We start from the raw sequence: 12213 nt of genomic DNA on the forward strand, positions 1-12213 counted from the left end.
TCAAATGAATCAACAAATGGAACGAATTGGTGACCGAATGGATCAACAAACGGAACAAATGAAGCAACTCGACAGTAAAATCGATCAACAGATAGGACAATTGAAGCAAGAATTAAAGCAAGATTTTGGTCAGCAGATGGGACAATTAAAGCAAGATCTTGGTGAACAGATGACACAACTCAATAGTAAAATCGACAAAACAACTCTACGAATTGAGCAAAGTGATCTTAAAATGAAATGAATTATACATAGATTCACTGAAATGCAAAATTCTATTGAAGTGGTAGAAACTATAGTTAATGATCACAGTGTACCTGAACCTTCCACAGAAACTATGGAGAATACAGATCCTAAATTTGCATCAACGAAAAAATATGACATCATTGATTTAAATGTGTGGATGAAATTTGCTGAGTGTTCTCAAAAACAAACTGCAGTATTGATTGGATCAGATTACGCTGACTTTTCTCTTCATTGGAATGTTTTTTATTGTCTTGCTGATGCTGCGTGTAATGAAGATTTTAGTATGCATCAATATGCGAAAAGCTATGGTCATCTTCATCTAGCGAATGCTATTGGTTGCTTTCAACATGATATTAATTATAGAGATGAAGTAATTGTAATAGAACCGTTTAATGATATGTACACGTCATTGGTTCATGTAGCAGGAAGAAAATTTATTCCAGTATTCGTGAAATTCAGAAAAAGAACGTGTGTTCCCACCAATGCTTGTAATGATTGGTCGATTGAGTTAGAGCTATTGAAATGTTCATTCAACGAAAAGACCAAAATGATAGTAGTGAACAATCAGATGGTGCTTTTTACCGAACGTAATGCAGTGCGTTAATTTCAATCTTCTTGATATGACATTGCAAAGTTTTGAAGATCCATCAATAGTGCAATACAGAACTAACCTGAACCAAACTAACCTTAATCGAAATCAAATTCGAAGCATTCATGTGAGATTAAAGTGTGATCCCAATGTGAAAAGTAATGTTAGATTCATATGTACCGGTAATGTAACCGAACCTAATTACAGAAGAAACAAAAAAACGTAGTAGGACAGACTACCGTGAATATTTTGGAAAGACGACAAACACGACATCTCGCCACCAGTAAAACGAATTAAAACTGAACCTAATTTTACCGGCAAGATAACCGAACCTAACCTTAGTAGTAACAGTAATAGTGATCGTGTAACTGAACCTAATCCAAGTGTAGTACGATTGCTTACACTTAGAAAGCATGTAATCATTAGATCTAATTTCGTTCGAATTGGATTTCGTAGAAATTTCATAGATGGTACAAAATCTCAAAATAAGAAACAAAGAACTGTAGAAGTAAGTAACGTGCAAGACTGTGACCGATGTATGGCTTTCAATGCAATTTAAACGAATTCATTGGTCATATCACTTAGGCTAATGTTGTGGCGTCCGAAAGAATATATTCAATTGATTTTTGTCTTTTGTTTTACCATAAATGTCGTTATGATTTCGTTTATCGTTTGCATTTTTATTCAAATTCTGTATATTCATAATTACGATAAGATCTTGTCTTTTGTTCAATGTGTAACTTTAATTTTTGTTCTGATATTAACTGTCATGTTTTATCTTGAATATTATTGATATTTTTTAAGAAAATATATGTACTTGATCCTTTTTCGTTCAAAGAACAACCATATGAATATCATAAATACATATTTTTCAAAACCTTCTTCATTATGCCCAAGTAAATGATTATTAACTTGTAACAACCTTTTAATGGACCCGAAAAGGACTTAAAATTAAATAACTTGTAAATCAAATTTCGTTTAAATGTATAGATAAATGAAGTCAATGATAAAATTTAAAATAAATATGATAATAATATTGTTATAAAAATAAATATGAATTGTAATTTTCATATATACGAGGTGCATTCGAAAACTCGAGTGATTAATATGTATTACCTAACGATCCAGGATTCTTTTCTTTTAATTGGAAATCCAATAAAAGAAAGTCCCATAGTTCGGGCGACATGATGTAACGACATCTTGTATTTCGATATTTTGTATTTTCAGTGTAATTTTAAATATCCTTTCTTATATTTCTGGGCAACGTATGATTTTAAAATATGCACTAACCAGTTTGAAGAAGAAGAAAATACAAAAAAGGAAAGAGAATCCAAAGTTGATTCTAATCTGATGATTTGTGACGAGTTTTTGTCTTGACGTTGTCATAGCAACGTTTTATAAATAAATTATATAATTCAGAAACCATCATAAAAAGGGATATACATAATAATGAAGGTGTGTATTTAATTCAATAAGTGTGTGCCACAATAAAGACCAGGAAAGATAAAGTGTTTTATAACTGTTTTAAGTGATTTCATTAATATAATCTAGCTATAATTATGACTGAGGGCCTATGTATAACGAGTTACTTTATACCGCAACATTTTTATAGAAGTTGTTGGCAAGTACTTCAAATTATATGCCCGTAGCCAAACTGCCTCTATAAAAATTGTTGCGTGAGTACTGCAGGATTCTGAAGCATGTATTTTTGGATAGAATACATATTAGTTTCTAAATGAAGTCTTGACCCGACTCCCATAGTTTTGTAACTATAGACCTTTAAAGTTCATGTTCTCGGCAGCCTACAACTCCGAAAGGAAGCATTTGTGCACCTATTTTGGTCTATACTTCTCTGGCTCACGAAAATGTATTAAATTTCTTAAGATTTTCTTAATACAAATCGCTTAATATAAAAGAGAGGTCAATCGCTTCAACAATATACAGCATCAGTAGTAAGTATACAAAACTATGCTCGTCATGAAATGATACTAATTTAATATATTCTTGCCGATTTCCCTTACCAATTATTTCTAGTTCTTTTGCTAAGGAAGTTCAAATGCCTTACATCATTTTATGTGAATTAACTTGAGATAATGTTCAAAGTCTACTGTAATTTATGTGTTGTGAGTGGCTAAAATTAAAAGAATAGTTTAAATAATACATTATAGAATATCCTTCTTCAAATCCATTCTTTAAAATTTCAGAAAGCCTTTCCAAATCGAGTAAAACAAGTGCATGTCATCAACGTGGCACCCATTCTAGAGAAGGGCCTGGCAGTAATTAAACAGTGGTTGGGAGAGAAGCTTCAAGATAGAGTAAGTGAGCAATTAATACCTTCAGAGGCCCCTCGTGAGGAAAGTTATACTGGTAATATAAATATAAATATAAATATATATATATATATATATATATATATATATATATATATATATATATATATATATATATATATTAGTTGAAGCTAAAAGAAGAAACTTTTCTTAATGGACTAATTTCTGTATACAACAATTAATGCACCGGATAACTTTATTGCCTTACAGTAGTTTCAAGCAATATACATTTTTTTCTTCCATTCCGACTTCCCTCACAGCTGCCTCTGACGATAATATTAAGGAAAACTGAGTTACTTTAGTGTTAGTACGAGGGTTGCACAAATTAATATTAGATTAGGTTTATTTCTGTTGGATGATTGGAAGATTTTTGCCATTGCATTAAGTTAAATATTTAGTAGTTATTACATTTTGATCTTAAACCAGTGAGTTTCGTTTCACAGTGTGAAGCTAGGGTAAACTTCTAAACTATTAGAATTTAATACTAAAACAAGAAGTTTATAACTTCTAGTTAGAATAGAGTAATAAGACCAAATATGCATGGGCGCCCGAAGGGGAGGGGAGGGTGCCTATCCCCCCTGGCTCACGAAAATGTATACGTAACATAGCAAAATACCTATATTAAATATCAGAAATACCAGATGTAATATAGCAACTTTCTAGAAAATTTTCTTCGAGCGCTCCTGCAAAGATGATAACCTGTTCCTTGAACTCTGTATCCATATCAAGAAGACATTACTCGCTCGCGTACCATTCTTGTTCTATGGAGATCAATATTCAACCCAGAAGCAGCAGTAAATTTCTACCACCTCCGGTTTTAGTAGAGATATCCAGATGAAGGTAATATCTTTTCTTTACACACTAAATCGATTCCCTAAACCACCGTTTATCTGTTACCATTTTTTTTCAAATCTATGGGGATCAATGTTCAAACTGAAATTTGTCAATTTCTACCATTCATTATCACCATTTACCATTTACCAATCGATTCCAAAAGACTGCTTCTCGCTATCACGTACTGCTTTTGCTCAATGACTATCAATACGGACATCGGAAATTGTTAATTTCCACCACCTCCGATCTCAACCCACAAGATCTTGAAAGATTTCGGCTTATTTAATGAATAATTCGTAATCATTGTTATGTTCGTCTCTTGTGATCATAAAATGCGTATTATTATTATCATTATTGATATTATTATTATTAGAATCGACATCCTCTTATTTTAATTTTAAAAGTAGTAAGTATGTGTGTCCCACGGTTAACGTTATGTTTGTTACTGTTACAAGAAATTAAACAACAAAATAGCTAAATCTGGTATCGTTGTGAATCAACTTCTAGGTTTACAAAAAAAGAAAATTTGTTTGTTGATTTTCTTGGAAATTAGAAGTTAAGATTCACATTATTTTGTTCAGTCCAATGTGTTCTACTAGTTTGTATATTTCTTATCTTTAGACACTTTCTTTTCCTTACATGCTAGTAATTACTATTATTATTATTATTATTATTATTATTATTATTATTATTATTATTATTATTATTATTATTATACAGCTGTCTTTCTACTCAACGGAAACGTGTTGCTAGATAGTGTCCTCATAAAAAGCTTCATAAGCTGTATTTTTTAGTACTAGTTTCTTCTTAATAGATGGCGTAGTAGTCATTATTCAGCAACAACTTTTAGGCTGCCTTCCCACTAGAATCTTCTGAGCCGCTCATGTACTGTAAACCTATAGTGTGAAGGCATCGAATACTTCTGAGCAGCTATAAAGATCGTGATACCAAAATGGCAGCCATGCTAAAGCCGAAGAAGCTGCAGCTTTAATTTTGGCGATAAATTGCAAATATATATATATATATATATATATATATATATATATATATATATATATATATATATATATATATATATATAGAACAATGTGTATTCATCCTATAAGTCGATCAAGGCTGGAAGAATGTTCATTTTACAGTCTGTTTCCTACACTGAGAGAAGATGAAAGAATACTTTTCAATTACTTCAGGATTTCTAAATTTTCGTTTGAAGAACCGTATATTAGTACAAAAATGAGAAAATTTCCAACATCAAATATATGTAAACTTTTCTCCATTCCAACTGACTTTACGATCACGTGTGAAGGGCGTGTTATTTTCTTCCCCGCTAGCAGCCCGCTCAAGCCAGCTACTGGCGGGGTGATCCTCACAGCAGCTGAGAGCCGCGGCTCACTTGCACCGACTCGCATGTGTGAAGACTTACATTTAAGACAATGTAAAGCTAGCAGCTACAGCTTACGCGAGATGCTCACAAGATCCTAGTGTAAAGTAGGTTTACAAGAAAAAAGTTTGATTGTCTATTTCCTCGTAAACTATGCATCAGGATTTATATTATTTTCTTCAGTCCAATGCGATCTACTAATTTGTATATTTCTCATCTTTAGACACTCTCTTTAAATGCTAATAATATTGAAGAACTTATTACTTTATTTATTTATTATTTTGTTTCTGCAGCTGTGTTTCTACTCAGCAAACAATCTCAATGGTCTATACAAACATGTGTCAAAGGAATTTCTTCCAAAAGAACTCGGAGGCAGCGCAGGAACAATCAGTGAGCTAAATGGTGAGTTGAACCAGTTGTCAATTAAAATCCACATCTAACAGGAAGTTCAGCTTGTAGTAATAAAAACTACTTTGGCATTTGTGTTATTAAGGCTTTTAGCCTGCTCAAGGCTAGAAATAAAACGTACAAGTATTTTATATATCAATATGTATTAAGATGGATACATGCTATAAACTAGAAAATTCACATTAGTAAAACAATGTATATTTATGCAAGAAGTATAAACGTTGAAGTATATTTTCTTGAAGTAAACGTCTATAAATTTTCGATAGTCTGTAATTACGAGTGATTTCGTGATACTATACAGCTAAATTCATATTACATATATAATGATTAAATGCTAAATGTAATATTACTTACTGGCAACTATAGAGTCTTTTTTGTGATTATCTGTTCCAGATATATTCCATCGTGCACCAAATGCAATCCAAGTTCATTTGTATTTTGTCAGTCCTTGGCACAGCTGGTGAAACCATTTATCACACTGTAAACACTGAATACAATTATCATCGGGCACATCATCGTCGTCATAAAGATCGGAGCACGACAAACATCGATAATATCGTGTGTTTCAGCGTATTCCTTTAGAGCGGAAGTAATAGAACGAAATCGTCGAGGATGATGCACATAGTGCTTCTTTATTTTCATAGTTTTTACCCTTTCTCATTTAACACTTAGCTAACTGGACGTCCAGTTACATTGCGTCCGTATTCTGCTTGTGTGGAAGATTTATTGTGCCTCGTAGTACTGCTTGACTGTGCAGGATTCTAATAAAGGAGTCTTGCTTTCTCTACTGCAGATTTGCGTTTCCACATTGAAGTCGTAGGGCACAATAAAACAAGTAGACGTGAATTGATTCTCACTTCAGTGATTATGTAACTGCGAATTTCACTTATAATGCTGATTATTGAGTAAAATTACTAAGAAAAGAAGCACTAATTTTAAGGATTTGTTTCAGAACTTGTAACAATATATTGAAAAAAACTATATAGATTGAAATATTTATTGTTTCACTTATTTTTAGACCAATTTCAAACAGAAATTCTTTCAATTTAACATATTACCTTTTACTCTTTGCATTACAGTGATAATAACATACTCTATTGAATTAGTTCCTTCAACATTCATCAGAGCGCTGCTATCATTTTAGGCTTCTATTACATGAACTATCCTAATCTGATTTCTATGAGACATTCATTTGTTCTCGTCAGGATAAATTCGTAAACGTTGACTATGTAATTATCACAGAGTTATCCGAGTTGCAAAATTTATCGAGTTTCCTGTATGTACACCTTGATCTCTTGGTTTTATGCACTTCAATTTAATGAAATTCGGAAGCAACGGATAAAATACTGAGCAGCCGATTTAGTTAGAAATTCCTGATTTGAAACTAATAATGTTGAATTTACTTTACTATAATTTTTATTTGCAATATACCAACCAAAAACAAGCAAAATTACGCTGGCTACAAAATCCGAATGAAATAACTACACAAAATTTCTCAAATATTTTTTTTTCGTAATGTAATTCTGAATAGTCGCCACTGCAAACTCGAAACTTACGGACAACCAATTGTTGTTCCCCTCCTTTTAGGACGTTAAAACAAGAGACGAGTTTTTATGTAATATTTGTGGAGGTAGATGACCCAGCAAAAGGCACTAATGCTGTTACTTGATTGGTTACGCATTAAGAAAAAATTGATTTTACGGATTTACTGTTCATAAGTGTACAGACAATGTCAATTTTTTTCTTAACCCAATATGCAACATAGCCTCTGTGCGCTTGAATTACATCATAACATAACGCATAATCTATCCGTGTATTATTTGATACGTATATATGCATAGTCATTTGAAGTAAGTTAACTTGTTTATAATCCCTCATTTGAGTTAATTATAAGATTATTTAAGTTCCCCGACTGTTATCTTCTCATCGGTGCCTCTGGTGTCCGTATATTTTTTCTGGTATTGTGCTGTTTACTGTGAGTACAAGTATCCAAAGACTTCCTTTTGTCATTTCGTCAGTCAGCGTTTCTCCTCACTGCTGCACAAAAACACACTTTACGATTTGTTCTTTTAACAGGTGTGGCAACTTCATTCTGCTGTTCTAGCTACTCTACCAGGCGTAATTAATCTTGAAGCAGGAGTTGGTTGGGTTGCCTATCTCGCGGACTTTGTACATCAAGAATTTCTGTGGCCAACTGTACACAGGAACTGAGACATTTGCATTTCTCATTGCTTTCTTACTGTATTTCCGGAAAGTCTAATACCATCACTGTTTGATCATTGAAATCATACTTGTAGCTATCAATTTAGTATTATATTTTTGGAATTATACCATAATATTTGTTTTGCATATTCTTTCGAATTCGTTACTCTTGGTATCCGTATGAACCTAGATTTCATCATGATGTAAACGTGCTAAAATTCGTGGTATATATTTCGTCATATCACATTTTCTAATAACGATCATAACAGCAAAAGCATATGTGTCAAATACATGTTGTTGCTTTTATATATGAAATCCAAAACCCCCATCCCGAGTGACTTTGGACGATTTTCTTTGGTGATTCCATCAAAGGATTCTCCAGAGATGTAAATACAGAGTAAAAAGATTTTCTCCAATCGTAAACACAAAATTCATGCAATAGAGGGTTAATTTTCACTGACTATAATGCCGCACGTACTTAATGCGTTAAACAGATTTACAGCAATGAATATAGATAGGCATGATGTTTTTTCTGTGCAATGTGCCCCATCAATGTCATGGAGGATGTCCAGACTATACTCAACTTCTCTCCAAGTCACGTGTAGCATCTGTGGCGTAATTGTCTCAATACTACTGCAGATACTCTCACAATGTTGTTCCACAGATATCACTTTGTCGCACAGACAATGTCTTTTACGTATACCCACAGGAAGGAAACCAGGGGAGCAATGTCAGGCAACTGTGATGACCAGAAAATTGAATCACTTATCCAACTCTATTTTTGTATTAATTCCTCATTCAATGAGTTCGAGACTTTCAAATGCCAATGCAGCTTAGCGACAGATCCTATTCTTAGAAGCGCTACTTTCCACGCCTTGATTCTCGTGGAATTGTGAGAGTATATGATACACTGCACCGGAACCGTCATTGAACTGCAATAATGAAACCCTGTTCTACGTGCCACTACACAGTTTGCACACTTTCATCATTAGTCGTCATTTACATATTTTAGCACCAGAAATGATATATTGAAAGAAAGTAAATCCTTACGTTCATTGCTTATTTAAAATTTCCACAACTAAGCTACTATATACCACCTAGGAAACTGTTCTTGCCTGTTTATTATGATTATTATGAGTATTTGAAATGAACGTGTTTCAATTCGGACACCTTGTATATTGTAGTTCAGTATAAAGAACTTGTGTACATATGGATATACTACAACATTGTAGTTGATAAATTTTTCGGAAGAGTTGTGAACATTTTCTTGCGACGAATGTCGTTCTTTTCCAGATTTTTCTAACTGATTTAAATGGATATATTTTATGTATTCTTCACATGTGGCCCGAATATACACCTTAGACCTGTGAACTGATATTTTGTATTAGTTATACTCTCGATGTGAGAGTCAAAATTTCTGTTCGAAACGTTAATGTTCAGTATACTCCTATAAATAAGGTAGATGGAAAACTTGGTTTCGTTTCTTTTGTTATATTTTTCCGCATCATTCTTATAATCGGAAAGTGATACACAGTTCAAAATAATCAACCTTTCGGTCCTCTCGTCTCCCTCTCATCTTATTAGTCACTGATTTCTCCATATAACAATTTCCGCCATTTCAAAATAAAATGAAATGAAATCTTTGAGTTTTACGTCCCACGTTATGCCGGCTAGGCTAAAGGAGACGGTGATGATGAGAAATGAATGAAAATTGTGGAATGAAGAAAGTGGGAGAACCACGAGGAAAACCACGCACACGGTGTTTGTCCACCACAAAGTTCACTTGGCGGGAACTGGAACCGAACCCAGGACCCCATGCACCAGAGGTGAACGCTCTACCACTGAGCCACCGTGGTCCCAACCTTCCGCAATTTCAATCGAGATGGGAATTCCCATTTCACCTAAAATTGTGATTAGGGAATTTTAGCACTAAAGAGGGAATTTCTGTACTAGATTATTAAACCACCATCAGGATAAAATTGTGAAATCATAGAGCCAAATCATCATCATCCGTTATCTTTTCGTTGCCGATGTTGAAATATTACACACAGACAATAAGTAGATACTCCAAACAAAGGTCGTAGCTTGTGTGCAAGCATTAAATAAAAACAAGTAAAGATTTCATATTCACCACCTACATAATGCAACATTTGGATATAGACAAAAGAACATATTTTAAATTACAGTATAAAACAAACTACAGTTTCAGGGACTAATTACAGTTCGACATGTTAAGAAAAGGTTTTCAATTTTATAATACCGACTAACAGCATAAGAAGTTCATTGAGCGCGGTTAAAAAAGATGAAGGATAAACGGTTTCAGGCGGGGTAAGTTATCTAAATTTCAAAGTTTTCTTGTCTAAACAATGATTATTATTAAGTATTCGGCAGGTCCCTGGTTTAATGAATCTTTTTTTATTATTTTGTTTCAGGTTTGGTCCTGGAAATGTTTCTTCCACGTTTCTCAAACTTCAGCTTCTTTTAACTCAAAATATTTTCTCTATTTTTTTTTTCAAATCATCAATCAGTTGTGTTTATCATCTAGTCTTCGCTTTCCTTTTATCTCTCCTTCTTTGGCAGTATAAAAAACACAATTTCTTCGCAAGATGTATCCTGTCCAACTGACCATCCTAGGATGAATGTTAGCTAAAAACGTCCTCTTCTCTCCTATCCAATTTAAAACATCTTCATTTGTTACTCTCACCGTCCATTGTACATTCTCCATCTTCCTCAAACACCACATTTCGAAGCTCTCTAAATATTTCTTCTCTGTAATGTCTAAGTCTCTGAACCATACAGTCCAATACCTCATATATAGCACTTTACCACCTTCTTCGTTAGTCCAATATTGAGCCTTCTAGTTAAGAGTGATCTTTTCTTGTTGAATGCATCTTTGGCTGTGACAATTCTTGACCTGATCTCTTTGGTGCAGTAGGCATCTCTCGTGAAAATACTTCCCAGATATTTAAAATTATCGACTTCGACGAAGTTCCCTTTGTTCTAGTCTGACCCGTGAGGGTGCGATTCCATTTGATATTCTCATGACTTGATTTTCTGAAGTTGGTTTCTCTTTCATATTGGTTCCCAGTGTCAACTATTTTGTTCATCATCTCCTGTAGTCTTGTTTTGGTTCTAGCTATAATAACCGTATTTTTTGTATACCTGATCTTGTTAATGATCTGCCCTACAATCTTAAAATCTCCAATTCCCGTTAATGCTTCCTTCATTAAGCATTCACTGTAAATGTTTAATAATTAGGGCGACATACTATATCCTTGTCTGACTTTTCTTCCAATCTCCACACTATTGGTTTCCCATTGATTCAAGCACAACTTCATTCGTTATCCTATGTACAGGCTGCGAATGGGTCGTCTGTCTCTCCAGTTGACCCCGAATTCTTTAACTATTTTCAGAAATTTGATCCAATTGATCCCGTCGAATGCATTTTGCCAGTTGATGAAGCACAAACAAAATTCTTCCTTTACATCAAGAACTCATTCTAATGTCATTCTTATCAACCAAATATCATCACCGATGCCTTTTCCTTTCCGAAATCCAAATTGATTTCCTTACATCTCCAGCCTCACCTGACATAATTAATTTATTTAGTTCATTTTATTTCATTGATTTTACAAATGTAATGTATTGTTCTGTATCTTTAAAGTGATTTTTTGTAATTTTATCTTCCATTTTACAGAGAGATTTAAGAACTTTTGCTATGAACACAGAGATTTTTATTCTCGCATTGAGAAGTTGAAGGCAATAGAATCATTAAGGCCAGGAATCCCCAGAAGTCCAAGTGAGATTTTTGGTATGGAAGGATCTTTCCGACAACTGGTGCTAGATTAAGAGGACTTTATTACCAAGAAGCTAAAGCAACATGTAAATGATACGTACTATATTGTGTATTTCAAACGCAAGACAGAGACTTAACACACGAAATTAAGTAAATCAGTATTTGTTTCTTGAAGTTAATAAGTGTCCACAGTGAGGTGAAAAAGTATTGCGTGTAATGTGAAACAAATTTTGGGAGACAAGATTGATGTTCTTTATAAAATATATTTCTACGTAGTTGTTTTTTTTTTCCTTATCATTACCATGACTCTATGACATAAAGAGCAAATACAATAAATCCTCACGCGTAACTTACGTATTAGCTTAAATGTACATAGTGAAGCTCGAGTATAGTCTAATACGAAGCCATGTTCTTGAGATAACTTTAATAT

The 12213-nt window shown here is 33.5% G+C and overlaps 1 protein-coding gene across 1 annotated transcript in view; it reads left to right on the forward strand.

The window, feature by feature from the left end:
* Window positions 1-12012, forward strand: part of LOC145694027 (alpha-tocopherol transfer protein-like) — a 73899-nt gene extending 61887 nt beyond the window's left edge. Inside the window, exons 5-7 of the mRNA XM_081770166.1 lie at window positions 3037-3147; window positions 5671-5779; window positions 11685-12012. Coding sequence (XP_081626292.1) covers window positions 3037-3147; window positions 5671-5779; window positions 11685-11836 — 372 coding nt within the window. The 3' untranslated portion in view covers window positions 11837-12012. The remainder of the gene's footprint in view (window positions 1-3036; window positions 3148-5670; window positions 5780-11684) is intronic.
* Window positions 12013-12213: the final 201 nt, after the last annotated feature.

The sequence above is a fragment of the Thermobia domestica genome, chromosome 9 (assembly GCF_964235325.1).
Source record: "Thermobia domestica chromosome 9, izTheDome1.hap1.1, whole genome shotgun sequence".
Lineage (NCBI taxonomy): Eukaryota > Metazoa > Arthropoda > Insecta > Zygentoma > Lepismatidae > Thermobia > Thermobia domestica.